The following is a 21,007-nucleotide window of genomic DNA, read 5'->3' on the forward strand; positions in this document are numbered from 1 at the left end:
CATTTACCTTATACACCGTGTTTTTATTGAATTTCGTTAACTTCGGGGTATCGGTAAGTTCGTTTAAGGAAACTAAATGGCATAGTTCATTCTAAAAAAAAAATTTTTTTTTTGTTTTTTTTACTATTTTTATTTGTATAAAAAGTAACTAAATGTTGCATATAGCGTTGTTGTAACACGGGCATTACATTTAACTCAACCAAACAATTGAAAACTGTGACATATCAATGTCATTTCGAACGTCGATCGTCCAAGATAGTACTTACGTTTAGTAGCAAATGTATGAACTTGCACTAAACACTAATCAATAAGTAAACAGGCCCTAAGGCAAGTGTACACGCTCGTAAGGCCCTTATAAGATAAAAATTAATGATTATCTCCGAAATAGAGTTAATTAGAATATCGGTGTCTTTGAGAAAGTTACTTAATTTAAGCTCAGGAATGCACCCTCGAAATTAACGCAAAGCCAAAAAATCACGGTGTATATGAAAAATAAATAAAAAATATATAATAAACAGCTCACCTGGCACCGAAGATGTCCTTTTTGGCTAATGAATACGCTCCTATGATCCGCAAACGAAGCAAGAAGCTGTTTTCATCAGTCTGAAACATTAAAGTAACAAACAGTACTCATTTGCAAGAAATAACAAACATATCTATCTGAACCCCTAGTGTAAATTTATTCGATAGCGAGACGTGACGTACGCGTTTGCGTTGTCTCATTTTGTATGGGATTTTGAGTTTCCAAAACGTCCCGCTTGGCGCGCTGTTTCTAAATCCCATACAAAATGTGACTTAACGCAAACGCGTATGTCACGTCACGCTATCGAATAAATTTACACTAGGAGTTCAGGTAGCATTTACATGACTAGCATGTACATGGAACTCCTCCGGCTCCTCCGCCTTAAAAAAATCACAACTAACCCACCTCCTTTTAATCAGTTTTTGATGATTACATAATGATTGAAAATGCAAAATCATATTTGATCATGATTTATCTGTACCCATATTTATCAGTAAATTTGATTTCACAACCACTGTGAAATATTTAAATTTATAAGAAGGAAACTTCCTTTGAGCTTGTCTTAGCGAACTCTCAAATTTTGGGTTTCATTAATTTACTAAGATATTATCATCAATTTGCTGGTCATGTAGAATAATCAACAGAATATTTGTGTATGATATAACAACACTATTCACTTTAGTATACCCAAGCTTATGGAGTTTGATATATCTTACTATCATTTTAATATCTAGGATTATAGAAACATTACTTTTTTCAAATATTAACAACACAGCTATTTCAGTCTTCAAGTTCGCAGTTGTTTAAACACAAATCATGCTGTTTTCTTGCAAATCCAACGATAACATGAATTCACCAAGGTCACAACTTTGTTAGTAAATAAAAATATATAAATTATTTACTGTATTCTAATACCTAAAGATCTGAATTAATTGTACCACCAGCCTTAAATAGACATAAAGCAGCGCGTCTAGCTTTAGCAAAAAGGCCAAAGTTAAAAGGCAAATCCTATTAAATGGCTTATCTAACCACCTACATACTTAGAAGATCATAACAGCTGAAATATAAAATATCCCAGCTGAATTTTATAAAAACACAGTTATTTACGATAACGTACTGTATAATATTCTTTTCAAATGTTACAAATATATTTTGTACATGCAAAAATAGCGATTGATCGAAAAAACGTGTTTACAACAAGTAAATTGGTCACAAAATTTGAGTCATCATGTTTACCGTTTTGATTTTCAGAGGGAATACTTTCATGTGCTACTTACACGCGTGTCCGACTGCCAAGCCATCACCCATGTGAAAATAAACTAATTTTCAAATGAAATGAGAAATAATCCACATTCCTTGTAAGTCATAAGGTTGGAAGCAATCTGTTTTATGACACGTCGTTTGATCGGCAACTCCTCACAACTCAGTTCACACGTTAATAACATATGAAATTAGTTAACAATTATCAAATCTAAGATCTAAGCATCAAAACTGCACTAATTCTCAACAGAATCATGTAAAAATACAAACAAAAAACTAAAAAATTTAGAAAATTATTCACTGTTTCTGACAACCGAATGACAGAATATTTTGTCACTGTATTTTTTTTTTTACGCATAACGTTCCGTTAAACGAAAGTTTTCGATTATGATAAAACATAATCAAGTTTTAGTGATGTGTCTATATACAAAAAAGCAACAACAGTTTTTTAATCCGCAAAGCAAATAGATCTTAATAGAATAAACTGATTTAAGTACGATTCTATACAAAGAATATGTGATACACCAGCGATTAGATAGTTTAGATACCGAGATTAAAATTCACTAGATGGCGCTCTTGTAACTTTGTCAGAAATTTGTATATTAAGATTTTTGTTTAAATTAAATTTATTTATGTTATTATATTATGATGTTTGTAAGCGACTTATTATGATAAAGAAAATTATGTTAGGTATTTTAGTTATTTTTACTATTAGATTACCTTTACCAGTTTTCAGTTAAAATATCCCTGGTTAGGATCCAGTAGACAAATTTGCTTATATTTTCTTAACTTCGTTTCAATTTTTAAGAGCGTCGCTCGACTCTATATATGCTCTTCCATATAATAATTATCTTTTAAATAAATAAATAGGATGATATTAAAAAACAACCGGCCAAGTGCTAGTCGGACTCACACAAGAAGGGTTCCGTACCATTATTTATAAAAACGGTCACCCATCCAATTGGATGAGAACATCGAGATTGGAATGAAGTATTTATTTTATTCTGTTTTTTGTATTTGTTGTTATGGCGGCAACAGAAATACATAATCTGTAGAAATTTCAACTGGCTGACTATCATGGTTCATGAGATACAGCCTGGTGACAGACGGACGGGCGGACGGACAGCAGAGTCTCAGTAATAGCGTTCTGTTTGACCCTTTGGGTACGGAACCCTAAAAACACAGCTTTTCAAATGTTTTGCACCTTTTATTGTTTCTAGGGGTGGCTGGTCACAAATTCCGTTTATTAAGTTTTAAATAAATTGTTTAAATGGTTCTCGTTAGCAACTAACTCTTAAATATTCATAATCATATATCAGGCCACTAGAGGACGTGACACAATTTTCAATATAGGTTTTTTATTTTGTAAATTATTTGCATACTTAAAAGTTGTACGGGCGAGACGTTATATTATATCTTCACACTAGATAATCCTGACGGGTAATTAGACTATGAATATTCCGCACTCGTACAACGTCACGATAAATCACTACGTACTTAGGGTGACATCAATGTCTCGCATCAAATAGGCTCTCTATTTAGCATTAATTACTTTTGATTTTTAATACTGATACTCGATACTATGACTTAAAATGACCCAAAATTTAGTGTTTTTGTGTCTGCATACATTCAAGAAGAAATTCAACGGCGTATGTGAAGTGCCCAGCACGCTTTGGGCTAGTGCGGGGACTATAGGCCTGTGCCCAGCAGTGGCACGTATTTGAGCTGAATTATTATAATTATAATACATTTTAACTTTAGGACTGTTCGCTATCAAGTAAATGTCAATAACGGTTGACAATCGTGATCAGTGATGATGATTAAAAATGATATGTCTTCACGCAATCAGTAGCAACACGTCATGATAATTATTTATTTGAGCACTTAGTTGAAAATATAAAAGAAAACTGTAACTCAAGTAGTCATCTAATTAATTTTAGGCTACAATTATGTATTTGTTGTATATTCTTTTGATATTTGTTAAATTTTAGTTAAATTTTATTTATTAATAGGTTAAGTCTAAATGTCCTACTGTACTTATATTGTTTGTTCTAAGATTCTGGAATAAGCTGCGGTTACCTATAATTGGACAAACATCTACCCTCAATGTTATGTAAGCTACCGATTGTTTTTTCATGATGTATTGTCTGTTGATGATCCTAAAAAAATATGTTTACCGTTACACTGACATTATGGGTCATGCAAGTCACCTACTAAAGTTTATGTTATTCAATACATGTACCTGATACTGCAAGGATAACCGTGGTTCAGGCCTAGGCAGCCGGCTAGGCCGTCGCCATGAGGACCAGGATGAGGAGCGGCTGCGGGGGGCTTCCCCACTCGCAGCCATCTCCGTAAACCTTGCAGCATGTATAACTCCAGCCATATCACTCATTTTGCATACCAATTTTTATTACATCCCACAAACTCACACTGAAGCACTGCACCATTACTTTAAAGCACTAGGAAAGTTATTTTTAATGAAAACAATGGATTTCCTATAATAAATAGCACGTAAGACACTCTAAAGACGTAGAGTGAGCCATATGACTGTTCATATCTTATCAGGGCAAGAAATGGGCGCGATAAAAGAAGTCAGCGTTTACAATTAGCATTGCAGTGATAACTGTATACTGTATCCTATGTACCATACTTATGAATCAATTTTGAACTCAATTTTTTTACCAATAGATTATACTTTCTGTTGATTCGTGATGTACACATATTGTAGCAATTGTTTTCGTGTTTATTGGTGATTGAAGATGAAATGAAAAGAAAAGATTTTTTGCTAAATAGGTGAGGCCCGCTACAGCTGAAAATTGTTATCTGTATTTGTAAAGGTGCAATGTCTTCATTTATATACATTGGGTAGATTGCCATGAAATAAGATAAAAACTCTTCCGAATTATCAGGGACACATTTACAATGACTTTTTTAATTACATACCTACCTAATTGTAATAAAAGAAGTATTCCTTAAATTAAGATAAAAAAACTAATGTGTACAGAACACTTGCGATTTTTTCATAATGAAACAAGACAAATTATTAATGTATTTTAATAACAATGCTCCATAACTTAAAACAAAATAATAAATTAAGTATCCAATTTTTAACAATGTGTTCCCTTGCCATATAATTAATTACCCCATGACGTTTTACAAGTACGTCATCAATTTAACTGTCTTTTGTTCTACTGTTGCCATTGGCTACGACTGCAGATTTACTTTGTTCCATAGCTTTTTTATATAGATGTATGAATGGGAATTCTACCATGAGGCATAACGGAACAGAAAATAAAAAGGTTAGGACTGACACACTGATTCCGTCCGCCATCTGGAAAAAAGAAAATTATATTATAACTGGGAACATACAATTTATAGGATAAGTTTTGTAAAATTAACAGACAAATAAATCAGTAAGGTTTGTACTTGCATTTTAAATGAATTTCAATTTTTCAAATTTTTTCCCGTAGAATAATAGAAATTTTAGTTTAATGCTAACGTTGTACCGTTGTCACTACAGATATATTGGAGTGGCCAAGGTGTTCACAAATATCGGAACAAAGTCTCTATTAGCTAGCCGTTAAATTGTATATATACACCTTGGCTGCTCTAATCTGATCTAATGGTGACTGTAGTTGATTCATTTTATAATTCCATCAAAAATTTTAAGTATTTATATAGGAATGTTTTAATGCAAATACTTACTACATTTGCTATAGATGCATTAAGGGGATAGAGTCTGTTTGCTACCAAGACTCTGTTTACTATGATATGCATTAGAAGGGCAGAAAGAGATAATCGACTAAACACTACCCATCCTGACCATTCTATAACGCTGCGGCATATATCTGAAAAATTAAAAATACATACTTAAGTTCTTCTCACTTCGCCTCCTGTATATTATTGAATGTTTAGATACCTACTGCGTTCGTTTTTGTCCATATTAATTAATTCGAACTTTATTATTGAAAATCCAATCCCACGAGAAAATCATGGGTAATAAAAATGAAAAGCAGAATAAAAACTGTTAATTTAAATATTGCTACCTACCTTTATTTATATAACCAGAAATTAGTAAATTAGAGTACTGTACTGTATTCTATTGACTTATCTCTGATATAACTTAATCACTTCTGTGATATTTAAAACGGGGAAATCTAAATTGCATTTCGAGACAAACAATGAAAGATAAATGGCTGAATTTCACATAACAATATACACATACGTTGTAAATTAGGTTTATATTCAGAGAGGGGTATAAAGCGTCAATTACATCCACCCTTCCCAATTTCGGGAAGTTTGGGGAAATCAGGACTGATTTCGGGCCTGATAATCGTTTTCCATTTCACGAAATATCAGCACATCGTTAACAATATTTGAAATTATTCTTTGTTGGGAACGAAATTGGGTCTGATATTAGGCCTGATAAAGTGTGGATGTAATTGGCACTTAAATCATAATCCCTGTAGAATTGGGAAAAAAAGTAAAAAATAACAATAATAATTGAGGCATGCGTTATTGAATAAAAAATGATTATTTATAAAATTATAAGTACTACATAACATATCAGACCAAATCTTAAATGAACAGCGTCTTGTACTTTAGTCTTGTACCCTTTTTAAACCTCGGCCAGAGCCCATTTTGGCATGTAACCTGCGTGAGCACTGAGCACTACGTACGTGTATAGCCTACTAAAACAGAGATTACACACAGACACAAAGCTGAGGCTTGTAAAGTCTCGACTCGAGATACAATGAAAATCTTGTTAATCGTGATAAGATCACAATTTTTACATCACATAATTTTTTGGGTCAGTGTATTTCTCTATGTTATTTTTAGGTTAGTGTATGTTTCTTAGTAAGTATTATCATTGAAAATATCTAGTGACGGATGGGCCTTACGGACAATAAGAATGGGGCCAGTACAGCGGTGTCACGCACACGAATTCAAGCCAATCGTGCAGTCTGACGCCGCAACGCGATTGGTTGATGAGTTCGCATCACGCGCGCAATTGGTCGCAACTAGTTGCGTTAGACTGCATGATTGGCTCGCATTCGAGAGTGATACCACTGAATTAGAGAGTGACGCCCGTAAGGTTCGCCTTAGATATACTACAGCAAAAATACAAGGGGTGATACGATTATATTTAGAGAAAATATCAAGACTAAATTACATTACATACCAAAGCATTTATTCGGATTTAGGAACCATAAGAAACGGTTAAAATTTAAACTAAGTTTCCCACAACAAAAGTATATAAAAAAGTGAGAATAGAGGATTTATACCATACCGTCAATCTTAAAGGTGCATCCTAAAATAAAGATTGCCATGATGACAGCATACGTCGGTTTATCGATGGTAGCGTAAACTGACACGGTCAAATGTGATGTCATAGTAAACGTCAGAAAAAAACCCAAAAAAGCGTATGCAAAAGCTATAGGTATTGACAGTTTAAATGCGTAGACGAATAACTGAAAAATAAACAGATAGCGTCAAAGTGTTTATGGACGAAAATAGAGGCGAAACGGTTACAAGGAAGTGAAAGAGTATTTTAATGTAAAATAAAATTTCATTGAAATGGAAATCTGTATCCACTCGATTTTAAGAAGTAGTAAATAAAAATTGATTAAATACATGTTTGATACATAAAAAAAAATTGTTGCTTAGTCGTAAACCTACCTTGTTGCTATTCAAATCCAATTTCGAAGATTTAACGTGCATGTAAATACATGCAGTCAGTATACCAATGATGGCCGAAGGTAAGTTGCCCCACAATGACTGATACAGCAGGTGAAAAGACTTTTCAAACTTGAAGGAATTCAGAAGGTTTCTAGAAATAGAAAATTGGTTAATGAGACTTTTACATCCTAAATAATTATATTAAATCTACATCCCTTTTGCACTTACATTTGCTACTGAGGGAATAATAAAAGTAAAGCCATAACTGAGAGGGTTAAGCTTTACACTTCTTGGCCTGTTTGACTTTGAATGTTTCTGTTGTGTATTAACAGAAACTATCGACTTACATAGGACTATATACCAATACCGATGAGGTTTGAGGATGTCGTGATACCGGTATCACCTAAAGTGAAAAACCTGGGTCTGATTATAGACAGTCGCCTTACATGGGAACCCCAGGTGTCTGATATATGTCGCAAAGTGACGAACACGCTAAGATCGCTTTACAGGTTCAAAAACTTCTTGCTAATAAGCACAAAGACCCTTCTCGTTCAAGCTCTTGTACTTCCCACTATCGATTACGCTGATGTGTGCTACTCCAATATCGTTCAAACTTCACTTAACAAACTGGACAGATTGCTTAACAACTGCATTAGGTTCATATTTTGTCTTAGGAAGTACGACCACGTATCAGCTTATCGTAAGCAACTTAATTGGCTTCCTATTCGTGATCGTAGATCTTTGAGACTGTTAAGTACACTTTACTCTTTTCTTTTTGATCCAAATACACCCGAATATCTAAGATCCAAATTTAAACTTGTTACTGCTCGCCCTGGTGGTGTTCGTCGTACCTCCCGTAGCCATTAAGCTTTCCATTCCCCCTCATCGCACCGGTTTCCTGACCAACTCCTATACTGTTGAGGCGATACGCCTGTGGAAAGACCTTCCACTCAATATCAGAAAAGCTCAAAGTAAATTAACTTTCAAGCGCATGTTGCGCAAGCAGATGCTCTATCAGTTAGATATCTGACACATGTAAGTAATGTTTCACAGTAGGTACATGAATAATGTATATGTGTAGATTTTTATGTGTAAGTATATCATACAAAGTATATGTTTAAGTTCATGATTTCATTATGTATTAATTAGTATTTAATTAGTAAATAGTACGTAGTGATATCTTATTCTCAAGTACAAAGCCTGCACCTAACAAGTCTCTTTTTGACCCAGTGGTTGACTGGTAGTGAATGCATTAAGTCCACCATTTGTACTTAATATTTTATGTGCAATAAAGTATAAATAAATAAATATATGACATAGATAGGTACATTTTCTTTCTCTTTAAAAAGTACATACAAATATAATTAAGCTAAGCTTAACAAGGCATTATTATTTACTCACTTAAATATTTACACATAGTATTTACTTACTCTGGTTTCATTGTTTGTAAGCTTGGCTTCAGTTCTAGGAAGTAAACTATAACAAATAAGAAAGCTAATGATGTCATAAATAGACGCATCAAAATTCTCAGAATTTCATCTTTTCTTCGAACTATATATATGGTAATTACAGTCGTTAAAATATATACTTGAAAATCCACTGCTAAATACCTGTTGACAACAATAATAGAATTAATGTATATGTTGTATAATATGAATAACAATAATATGTATCGATTGATGATTAAACATTTGAGCCGTTCAATCATCATAATAAAATAATTCAAAATTTTAAAACCCCTAAACAAAATAGCCCTTCCAAGGGTGTGTAAGAATCTCCGATTTAAAAGTGTTATGAATAATTAAATCCTTATATTATAATCCTCGTAAGCGCTGGTGGCCTAGCGGTAAGAGCGTGCGACTTGCAATCCGGAGGTCACGGGTTCAAACCCTGGCTCATACTAATGAGTTTTTTTGGAACTTATGTACGAAATATTATTTGATATTTACCAGTCGCTTTTCGGTGAAGGAAAATATCGTAAGGAAACCGGACTAAACCCAACAAGGCCTTTGGTTTGGAAGGTCAGATGGCTGTCGCTTTCGTAAAAACTACTGCCTACGCCAAATCTTGGAATTTGTTGTTAAGCGGACCCCAGGCTCCCATGAGCCGTGGCAAAATACCGGGACAACGCGAGGAAGAAAATGAATAATTATAATGCTTATAATAAACATCTTTTTATTATTTTAATCCATTTATAAATAAACAACTTAAGCTGTTCAGTTTGTTGCTTATTCTAACTACATTAGGCCTCTAAAAAAATTTGGTGAAATTGAGGCGAAATAATGATGTGTAATTTTATGTAGCGTAATTAAATAATCTACGCTCTGCAATCTAATTACTTACCATGCCTGAGGATGACAACTGGGTGGATAGAGATTCTGCATGAGAAACAATTGACGCCAAAAAGTGTTACGGCAAATTTTTGCTTCACCTTCCACATGCTTCTTCCATAGTGGTCCATCACTTAAGTAGGGCACGAGCGTCGCTGACAGGCCAACCGCGGTTATGAAGGTAGGGCTTATTCTGCAAATTAATCAAAAAATGTATCAATAATATCAATCATTTAAATAATTGAAGCTAAGTTGTTCCTGTTTTCATTTTCGAAAAACATCTATATTAATCTAAATCTATGTATATTTTTTCTTGTTGACTTTTATTTTCATTATCAGAAATAATATATGGACCGAAATCTATAAGTAAGTAAGTTACTTTGAGCATTTATTTTCTTAAATTAACCATTGTTTGAGGAAGGCAATCGCAATAAACAATAAGCATTTTAACAAGTGTACGTTTCTGGATTCACATTTTTCCGTCCGCTAACTACGCATGCGCAACCTTATTAAACAATAATGCACTTAGACTGGCTGTCGGCCTCCGCCTGGGTGCCGAAATAGTCGTGCCCCATTTCTGTCCCTGCGGAACAGAAGTAGTAAGTTTGGTCTCCCTTGGCCTCTCCTGCCGAAGGAGCGCTGGCCATATGTCCCGCCATGCCAGCCTCAACGATGTCATCTGTAGGGCCCTTTGTTAGCGTTGGCGTGCCGGCCGCATTGGAACCATCTGGCCTGGTTCGCAACGATGCCAAGAGGCCTGATGGAATAGCACCATGGCAAATGGGACGGCCACTTATCTGGGATGCCACATGTGTGGAAACCCTAGAGCCGTCCCATCTAGCTGCCACCTCACTGAAGGCTGGTGTGGCGGCAGCGGCTGAAACCCTAAATCACCGCAAATATGCCGTAAATGTCTTACAAACAACCGTATATTTGAAGCGTTTGCGGTAGAAAGAAATCCTAGAGCCATAGAGTAGTGACGCCCATACCTTTTTCCGAAGTTATAAAAAAAGACTAAGTACATGAGACTTCGGGTAACGGCTAGCTCATTCCTAAGCCAAATAAATAATAGGCATTGCTATCCAGCGAGGGAATGTAGCCAGCCTTATGGGCACTCTTCACGGAGACACTTGCGCAGGGGACGGACCAGGGAAACTTTTCATAGATAGGTTTATATTTACTTTATGTTGTTAGACTTAGATTTAAATTATTTAGTTTATATTTATAGTTGTATTACTGTTTATTTATTTTTCCGTTATTACCTAATGAATAAACAGTGTAAGTGATAAATTTAATTTAGTAATTAGTTGATACCTTAAAAAGATAGCTTCTTCAAATGAAAAATAAAAGTGGTAATAAATCGCTTTACCTACCTAATATACCTTTCGATAACAGCCTCCAAGACACTCGTGTAGCTTAGTTTTCCGTGATCAGCTTCCCAAAATGTTTTCATTGTTCTTAAAAAGCTGGTGATCACAATAAAGGTTTGGATAACAACAGTGCCATTGAAGAATATAACAAATTCAGGTCGGTCACCTACCTGAAAGAAATACCTACCTAATTTTAATGTTATAAAGGCATAAATCATTTTACAGTATGAAATTATGAGATCTATACCTATTAAGTTTAAAAGAAAAAAATAGTATAATATTATATATTTATAATAATATTAGCGTTGCCCGCGACTTCGTACGCGTGGATTTTTATGTCGGTGGTTATATATTATATACATGAGCGTATTAGAATATTATACAACAAAAGAAAGCAGTAGGGACGGTTAATCAATTGTTAATTATAATTTTTTTATTCAAACAGATAACAACGCCTAAGATTTGTTTGTCCCAACCAACGAAGTTTCAAGCCCCTAACTGAAAAAACTGTTCTCGATATAATCCCTCTCAGCCCCCTTAGAAGACTTTAAAGTCCCCTACTTAAAATAATGTTCGCTCCCGATGCAATCTTTTAACCCTTTTTCATCGAATTAGGAGATTAATCCAAACTTTCAATCCATTTTAACTCCCTTAGGGAAAATAATTTTTATACACACTTAAATCACTACTCTTGTTTTCTATTATTGTGTCTTTTTACGACATTTCAATTTCACTGTTTACAAAAATGTTCGTCCCTAATGCAAACTTTCAACACTTTTTTGGCCTACTCAGGGAAAGAATTTTCAAAAACGGTAAAATTAGTTTTACCGTTTGTAAAATTAGTTTTCGTCTATTTTTAAATAATGCCCTTTTACCAAGTTCCTAGCTTACTTTAAAAGGAAAGTTCCTAGCTTATTTTAGTAATGTAACGTTATATTTAGTATGCGTTTTTAAAAAGGTTTAAAGCATTATTTGTACTGGATTCAAATTTTCAACCCCTTTTTAACCCTTTTAATTAATTTAATTTAATCATTTATTTCGGATAACAAGACCCATACATTATTTATTACACAATATAATAATAAAAACAGAAACATTTAAAAATTAATAATAATAATAAATAAAAAAGTCATTAAGTAATACAATAAATTAAATTAACCTAAGTCTTATAACTAAAATAGCCCATCAACACCTCTATTGCTCAATTTGTTCATGTGCATAGCGTTCCACTTTGCAACTATTGGACAATCTAAACTGTCAATAACAGTGTTCAGAAGGCTGTTGGGGCTGACTCTAACACGGCGCATCAGGGAGGCCACTCTCTTACGCATTATGGCTTGAAAGCTATCTACGTGAGCTTCCGCAAACATCCCCGACGCACTGCAAAATCGAGGCAACCCCAAGAACACCCTGAAACCGTTATTATACTGGATGCGTAAGGCATTGAGAGATTTCTGCGTACACTTGACCCACAGGCTGCATGTATAAAAAGACTGACAAAATGCCCTAAAAAGAGTTATTTTGACACTCTTCGTGCAACGTGCAAACCTGCGAGCCAACATGTTGCTTCTCACCGCCAATGCCCTACGCTCACGCTCCACGTCAAGATCGTCAGAGAGGTCCTCGGTGACCCAGTGCCCCAGATACTTAAACTGAGTGACATTTTTTAACTCAGTTCCTCCCAGTTTTAGTGGTGGTATGAACTTCGGTTTTTTTGAACCCGCCTTAAACACGAGTAACTCACTTTTCTTGGAGTTGTATCTGAGACCGTGGGTCTCCGCGTACCTCTCACAGATTCCTATCAATATCTCCAGGGCTCCGATCGATGGGCTCAGCAAAGCCATGTCATCAGCGTAGCTTATATTGTTCATTATTTTGCCACCAACTGAGCACCCAATGCCGGCTCCGGTGAGCTCCTCGATCAGGCTATTGATATATAGATTGAAAAGCCGCGGAGACGTCAAACCTCCCTGCCTCACGCCGCATTCCAACCTGTACTCCTCTGAGTATGCACCGGCCCATCTCACACTGTTATTCTGATTTTGGTACCAATATTTCATGATGTAGATCAACTCTCTGGGTGCAGTAGACTCCCTCAAGAGCTTATCCCATAAGATATTGTACGAAACAAGGTCGAATGCCTTCGACAAGTCCAAAAAACATGCGTATATCGGCGTATTTCGCGTAGTATAGTATTGAACCGTGTGCTTGAGCCTCAAAATTGCCGTTTCCGTAGAGAGCCCTGGCCTAAAACCGAATTGCGCCTCGTTCAGGTGTATATGGCGGGCAAATTGAAGATCAAGCAGACGGTCCAAAACCTTCGCCACTACGGTCGCCAATGAAATTGGCCGATAATTATTCTTGTCGGAGGCATCACCCGTCCTGTTCTTTGGTATTGGTACTACTATGGTCTTCATAAGCTCTTGGGGAAGGTAAACATGGCCAATACACAAATTGAAAAACATCGCCAACACCCTGGGCAGATGCACACCAGCGAACCGCAAGTGTTCAACACTGAGGCCGTCGTGACCAGGTGACTTTCCCTTCTTCATGTCTTTAATCACGGTATCGACCTGCTTGGCACTCACAAGCGCGTAAGTACCCCCCACCACAGCCTCAGCGCTGGACGACTCTGTTGACACTACGCCCAAAGGAGACTCCACCTTAAAATGCTCTTTAAAGAGCTCAGCTATGCATTTAGGCTCACTTTGCCCTCCCACGCTTGCAGGCACGCACGCCCCAGTTCCCAGCTTCTTTGTATGATTCCAGAAGCCCTTGAAGTCATTAGTTGAGTGCCGAGTCGCTAAAATGTCCATCTTTATCTGTTCTTCGTTATCCTGGCACCATTTCAACTTAGACTTAAAAAGCTTTCTGGTTTCACACATTTTGTCATACACATTGCCATTTCTAGGTCTTCCATGTAATACCCAATCTTGAAAACTAAGTCGCGCCCGCCCGTGAGCCTCTTTTAAATGTCTATTCCATCCGATTATTTTCTTACGTCCATGACGAGATTTCTTTGCATCATAGCTGATTTCAGCTGACCGGCTTAGGATTTTAACTATTGAATAGTACAGTCTATCAATGACTAGTCTGTGCTCAGTATTGTTGCATATCACATCTGCACATTGCGAACACTCCGCCGGAAACTCAATAAGTCTTAGGTTCTCCTCACATTCTTTATGATAGGCACTAATTTGAAGACTATCTCTTTCGCTCCACCTTACTTTGTTTACTACGTTTTCAAGGTAAACGACTTTAGGAGTAAGACAACCCAATCTACACTGAATCTCAAGCGGAAAGTGATCTGACCAAAATACATCATGACATACCTTTATATCCGTAATACATTGCGAAGCTGCCTCTGTTACCACACAGTGATCAAGCCACCTTCTGGAACCATGACTCTCACTGATAAAGGTGTACGTATTCGAAACCATACCTAACTTAACCACGTCGGCACAGTGCCAACTCCGCTCATCACAAAAACTTATTAATTCACTAAAGAATAACTCGTTTGGATGCGCGTTAAAATCTCCGAGCATAAACACAGATTCTACTTCACAACTGTCAATCACTGCATTCAACTCGCTTAGCACTTCCGTAAAATCCACTAAATTTTCCACACCGTTTGTAGGCATATATACTGAGAAAAATAACGCACTACTATCTCCCACGCACACTTTAATGGCCGCTAACCGATCACTTTTACACGCGATAACAGACACCGAAGTAAATACACCTTTCCGCCACATCAATGCAACACCGCCATAGGGACGCCCTCGCAGTATTCCCGCCGATGTATCGACGGCCGACTTGCTGGTAAATTCGAAGTCCTTGTCGATCGTTCCTATGAAGCCCTCCTCATGAGGTAATAACCACGATTCTTGAAGAGCCAATATATGCGCTGACTTACATAGTTGCCTCACTCCATCTATGGATCTTTTAACAGACTTACAGTTAAAGCTTATTACTTTTGTTATTATATCCATATACACACTTATGCCTTTTTATGATTGGCCTCGTAAGTTCCATATCCATTCTTTAATTTATTGTCCACAAAACGACGGCACCTAATCTCCTCTGGCCACAGGTTCTCATCAAGGAACGTATTTAACTTACTCTTGGGTATATACATTTTATAGGCTTTATATCCCTTTTGCCGCCTCATTTTTATAGACACTAAGTTAACGGATATTTGCGTTTTTTCCATTATGTAATCAGCAATATCAACTGTAGAAACACTACTATCCACATATGTAATAAAAATTGGGACGTTTATATCCGCCGCCCTAAACTTGCCCGAAGGATCTCTGGCCTGCCCTTTTACACCTATAAATTGGTTCCGGTATCTCTTCGACTCAGCTGATTTCCAGTTGTTTTCCTTATCAGTTGACCCAGTTTTAAACGCGCCACCGCTCTGTGCGACATGGGAGAACGATCGCTTAGGCACACTTGTCTCAGGTGCGCCGCTATTATTGTTATTAGTAGGACTCAACTGCGACCGCGACTGTCGCGATTGAGCCGGTAATAAGTTAACGCTGTCTTTACTCTCAGGCTGAGGTAATAATTGCGTGTAATGGTTCGACTCACTAAAACTAGACTCCGCCGACTTATTTGTTATCGAAAGATCGCCCTTATTGGCTGACAAATCAACATTGTTTACGTTAAGTCTCCCTGGCGATTCCGCCTGTTTTTGCGAGTTTGTCGGTGATGGGCCGTTCGCATCTAAACTCGAACGTTCCGGTATTTGTGGCTGGTCAACTATCAGATCTCGAGACCAATTTACCATACCGCTCGGCCCACTATCCATACCTAATGTTTGATAATTTAGATGATTTCTCTGACTACCTCTTTTCGCATTAACAAAATTACTGGCTTCAAAAACATTAACCATCGAAGCTTGTTTCAAGTTCAATAAATCCGCTTTCACCAAATCTAACTGTTCATAAGTCACATATTTTTCCTGGACTACTCTCAATTCTTCTTTAACTACTAGGATATCTTTAAGTAGCCGTGAGACATCAATATGATCAAAGCTGACCGCGGGTAGTTTGCGTAGATCTCTCGCTACAAATATAGGCACTAAATCAGTAGGTGTGCATTTTAAAAGCGAAATAATGTCCTGCAAGTCTCTCCGTACCTTCTCCTCAGCCTTCCCTTTCCGTTGGATCATCCTTTCCTTTGTCGTAACGGATTGGTACAACAAACACTTAGCCTCCTCGATGTCTTTCGAAGAAAACGTCGTTACACACAAACGGATTATACTATCTTCATTCATTATATTAATTTGATTATTAACAAATGCAAGCAGCTCATTAATAACCACATTACAGCCGTTACACTTCACCACAGTATTACTCGTCATGATAACTTATGACGGTCGATGAGTCATGCGATAACACATGCGAACGCATCGGCGCGCGACAGCTTTTAGATGATGATTTTAAAAAAATGCTGAAATCACTTTTTTATATTTTACCGAACAAAGATTCAAGTCCCGAACTCACAAAAAATTTTGATCTCCATACAAATATTCAGCCCCCTTTTCACTACCTTGGCGGATAAATTTTCAAAAATGATGAAATTAGTTTTCTTCTTAAAAAAATACCTTTTAACGAAGTTTCAAGTTCCTAGCTTAAAATAATATTTGAACCCCATACAAACTTTCAACCCCTTTTAACCCTTGATTTTTTAAACATGGTATAACTTTCCTTGTATTTTAATAATATGTGTTTATAGAAAAATTCAAGCCCAGCACTAAAAAAATGTTTGATCTACAACCGCTTTTTCAGCACCTGGGGCAATGAATTCCTTTTTACAAATTTTCAAGTACCTAAAATAAAACTTGAACCTATACAAACTTTCGTCCCCTTTTAACCCCTTTTAGGGGTTGAATTTCCAAAAACGTTGAAATCAATTTTATTTGTAATCGGCTATTATGCCTTTATAGTTTCAAAGAATTTGTAATGTATTCCAATTTTCAACCCCTTTTTAAGCCTGTTAGGGGATGAATTTTTAAAAACGCTGAATTTAGTACAGAGTTTCAAGTCCCGCAATCAAAAAAATGTTTGATCTCCATACAAACTCAACTCCTTTTTCACCAACTTAGGGGATGAATTTGCAGAAACGCTGAAATCAGTTATCTTGTATTTTAATAATACATCTTTTTACGAAGTTAGTAATTCAGCTTTAAATAAAACTTGAACCCCATACAAATTTTCATCCCCTTTTTAACCCCCTTAGGAGTTGAATTTCTCAAAATCGCTTCTTAGCTCTTGTATAATTTATAAATGCAATCTAGTCTGTAAATTTCAACTTTCTAGCATTTGTAGTTCCGGCTCTGCGTTGATGAGTCAGTGAATCAGTCAGGACACGTGATTTGTATATATAGATATTCTAAATAATTTAAATATCGCTCATCCTCATGGGCTGCTTACATGACCGCAGTTGCTACGCTGTTTAGTAGCCAAAAAACACTCAAAAGTATTTAAAGTAGGTTACCTTAGGTATATTATGTGCATTTTACTAACTTACTAACAATAGTGGCTGCATGCCAAATGGGTCTTAGCCTTGATACCTTACGTCAAAATTTTATAAAATTCCTATTCAAAGTCGTTATTTATCACTTTATCAGGTTTACAAACTAGCTTTAAAATTTGAAATTATTACGTGGGCTGTCCCGTGTCAGTTTGTTTGTTTGTTCCTGCGATTAGTAATAAGAGTTTTAGATTGACTAATTAAAGAATGACGCGAGCATAATGAAGACTTACCAATTCCACGTATCTTGGATTTGGTATAAAACCCATAATAAGAGCCATTATTGCATGCGCAAAATGTACTAGTACTGTTAATATAGCCCTGAAAAAAAATTCAAAGTGAGATTCAAAAATTAATGAAATATAAATATTTTGCTATTTCTTGATGTCAAGCATTGAAGATACGTAACATCTAGTTATTAATAGGTAAGTACCTCATTCCGTGAAAGCACTGAAAAGTCTGTCCTGATGTGCCGACATTATCTGTTAGCTTTCTCCAATTATTGCGTAGAGAAAACGCCATAATCCACGAATTCCCTTTAACAGCGGCTATGAAATCAGATTGATGAAAAAAAAAGATCAAACATGTTTTTTCGCTCTCCATTATTTTACAATCATATTAATCTTAACAAAAGGAGATGCATTTTGTTCCATCACTGTATTTATTTCTCATTCTAACTAAATATTTAATAAAGTGTAGCCGATTTGACTGGTTTGTAAGTACTTGTAGACTACAGACCCTATTAAGAGATATTAAAAATTCAAAGGGAATAATGGTGATTAGAAAAACGTTTGTGAAAAATGGTTAAGTACGTACTTAGTTTAAACTATCGACAGTCACATGACAACGTTACAGGTATCACGTGTGCGTTGCCTACGAGGTTTATAAATATTACAATAATCTAATTTGTGCGCCATATTTTTTATTCGTTGTTATTTTTAACCTCTAATCCGGATATCGGATAAAATCTCAATTAGTTATATACAATCAATTACTGATGTTCACCTCTGAGACCTACAATTATCACTGAATTTAATCTTTGAACTTATGGTTTTTCTAATTATCTACATTTATAATGCACTTATACACTCACCTGTTGACCTTCCATCCTTGTGACACACGTCATAAGTCGTGCCAATGAAGTTTAAGAGTACTATTATACAAATATACAATATAAAGATTCGGTCTAACGTATCGAATTTTCTTTTGTCCTCTCGATGTTTGCAATAATCAAATTCTGATAAATGAGCACGAAGACTGAAGTCTTTTCTTATCTCCTGGTCGATGCAATGTTCAAAGGACTTTTCTAATGGTACTGTTTCATTGATAGCACATTTTCCGATGCTTCCTAAACAAACGCCTCTATATAATTTTGTATGATTGAAGTTTATAATAGTATCTTCTGTGAGTTTCTGAAAAATAAAACGTATTACTATTTTGTGATTTAAATGCATGTTTTGTATAATTATAGGTACCTATACATTATAATTCTACAGAGTACACATAAGAAAACAAAGAAAATATAACACTTAAATCAATAGTAAAACAACAAGACAAGTACCTTTAATTTGTCGAAGACTTGAGAAGGTTGTGATGCTTCTAATTCAAAAGTACCCACGCAATAAACTGTATCTTTTTGAGACATGCATTTTTCATAGTTGTCTAAGGCAAAGAGTTCTGGTAATTTATAATAATCTTCATCTAAAAATAAATAATATTATGTAACTATTAATTATCACTATATATCCCTTTATAAAATTTATATAATACAAACGGAGTTTCGTTCTCATTTTAAAACTACGTGTTGGATTGTAATGAAAATTTGCACATACAATGAAATGAGGTATATCTTTAATTCATTTATTCACATCCAGCTTATAAAGCAAACGAAATAGAGCAAAAACAAGTTTTGTATGAAAAACTTAAATTCACTGTATTTTTTAACTATGGTATCTGAAGCAACTTAAACTAATTATAGGCATAGATATACCTTATCCTATTGTAATTAAAAAGTTTCAGTTCAATCTAGCTAGTTATTTTAAAATGAGAGCGTAACGTTACTACGTTTATATGGAGTACCGAGCTTGCTGTCCACTATTAAGTAACCGATTTCTAGCTTCAATGAAAAATAAACACCAATGTTATTCAAATAAAATATTAAGATTTAAAAAACTATAGCATTAAGACTTTTGACATACATAATGAGATTATATTTTTTTATGGTACTAGACAATGATAAAATACAGTAAACTTAAATAACAAATTCTCTATATTATAAAATTTTGATTTTTATTGTAAATATGTTAGTTTCTATACTTTCTATGGGCCTTATTTGCCTGAAAATGAATTATATTTGATTTCATTTTCAATTTATATTAATGGCAATATTAGAAAATAATTTTTGTGTTATAAGTTTATTATTATTTAAAGAGTGTGCCATGTGTACATTTATTTTTGTAATTTAAAAAATATTATGCTGCCAATAATAAATTTAAAAAATAGATGTGTAATCAATGCTACATTTTTGATCATTTGCCGATATTTTTACTCTTAACTGAACTTAAATATTAAAACCAAAAATAACTAAATTTATCTTAAAATTAAATTACACTTACCAGAAATTTTATATGATAAATTTAAACCAAAAATTTTTGGAATACACGCACATAAAATTAAGACACAAAATAGTATTATATTTCCAATTTCCATGGTTTTAGTCTTATATATATTAAGATTTTCACGGTTTGATTTGAATTATATTTTTTATTATCTCTAGCACATCATTTCGAAGTATGATCTTGAGCAAGCTAAGGCGTTCGGCGCCCGCGCCGGCATTTGGCAAGTAAACATGGACACCGGCAGCGGCACAATACTGAGTGAACCCTCATGATCGCCATTATGATAAATTCGATTTTAAGATAGTTTTATCAAAAATGTTGAGGATTTGTCAAGAGTTTTTAGTTATCTTACATTATTAACCTTGCAGTGTTGTTAATAATGCTGTATATCAAAAAACATACCTACCGAAAAAAGTTTTATTTCTACAAAATATGCAATTTTTGTTATTGCGAAATTCGTATACTTCTATATCCTGAGAAATAATCTTTCAAGTCTTGTGACTTATTTTTGCAAATTAATCACTGCACAGTGCACACTCTGCAATAAACAATTCAGGGCTATAACCGCGAAAATCGAAGTTCGTCAATTGCGGGCATTTTTCTCTGTCATTCTAATTACGTCTTAGTGAGAATAAAAGAGAAAAATCCCCGCAATTTGCGATTTTCGGTTTTCGCGGTAGGCCC

At 35.2% G+C, this 21,007-nt stretch overlaps 2 protein-coding genes across 4 annotated transcripts in view; both read right to left on the bottom strand.

Moving 5' to 3' along the window:
* The window catches only part of LOC133527811 (E3 ubiquitin-protein ligase Nedd-4), a 53,991-nt gene extending 49,289 nt beyond the window's left edge, over window positions 1–4,702 (bottom strand). The window contains exons 1-2 of one of the 2 annotated variants that reach the window (XM_061864987.1): window positions 4,026–4,702; window positions 524–603 (exon numbers count right to left, since the gene is read on the bottom strand). In XM_061864987.1, coding sequence (XP_061720971.1) covers window positions 524–603; window positions 4,026–4,178 — 233 coding nt within the window. In that variant the 5' untranslated portion in view covers window positions 4,179–4,702. Of the gene's footprint in view, window positions 1–523; window positions 604–1,800; window positions 3,152–4,025 lie in introns of those variants that run through there. The other variant, XM_061864988.1, reaches the window with a different exon arrangement.
* Window positions 4,703–4,824: 122 nt separating this feature from the next.
* On the bottom strand, window positions 4,825–20,575 carry LOC133527813 (nose resistant to fluoxetine protein 6-like). 2 transcript variants are annotated; one of them, XM_061864992.1, is made up of 12 exons: window positions 20,321–20,575; window positions 19,267–19,406; window positions 18,799–19,117; window positions 18,139–18,253; window positions 17,939–18,026; window positions 11,178–11,335; window positions 9,809–9,988; window positions 8,896–9,075; window positions 7,466–7,616; window positions 7,077–7,257; window positions 5,492–5,634; window positions 4,825–5,117 (listed from the first exon to the last, which is right to left on the bottom strand). In XM_061864992.1, exons 1-12 carry the CDS (start codon window positions 20,412–20,414, stop codon window positions 4,959–4,961), a joined length of 1,908 nt encoding a protein of 635 aa, XP_061720976.1. In that variant the 5' UTR covers window positions 20,415–20,575; the 3' UTR covers window positions 4,825–4,958. The 2 variants fall into 2 exon arrangements, with proteins under 2 accessions (XP_061720976.1, XP_061720975.1); XM_061864991.1 differs by having other exon boundaries at window positions 11,169–11,335; window positions 20,321–20,572.
* Between the last annotated feature and the right edge of the window lie 432 nt (window positions 20,576–21,007).

The sequence above is a fragment of the Cydia pomonella genome, chromosome 18 (genome assembly GCF_033807575.1).
Source record: "Cydia pomonella isolate Wapato2018A chromosome 18, ilCydPomo1, whole genome shotgun sequence".
Lineage (NCBI taxonomy): Eukaryota > Metazoa > Arthropoda > Insecta > Lepidoptera > Tortricidae > Cydia > Cydia pomonella.

Bases quoted from the DNA above. Each gene is read 5' to 3' on its own strand.
- LOC133527813 (XM_061864991.1), bottom strand. From the start codon at position 20,414: ATGGAAATTGGAAATATAATACTATTTTGTGTCTTAATTTTATGTGCG. The intron at 11,336-17,938 runs GTAAGTCTTCAT...TATTTCTTTCAG, and splicing joins ATCCAAGATACGTGGAATTG to GTAGGTGACCGACCTGAATT. The intron at 7,617-8,895 runs GTAAGTAAATAC...TTCTATTTCTAG, and splicing joins TTACAAACAATGAAACCAGA to AAACCTTCTGAATTCCTTCA.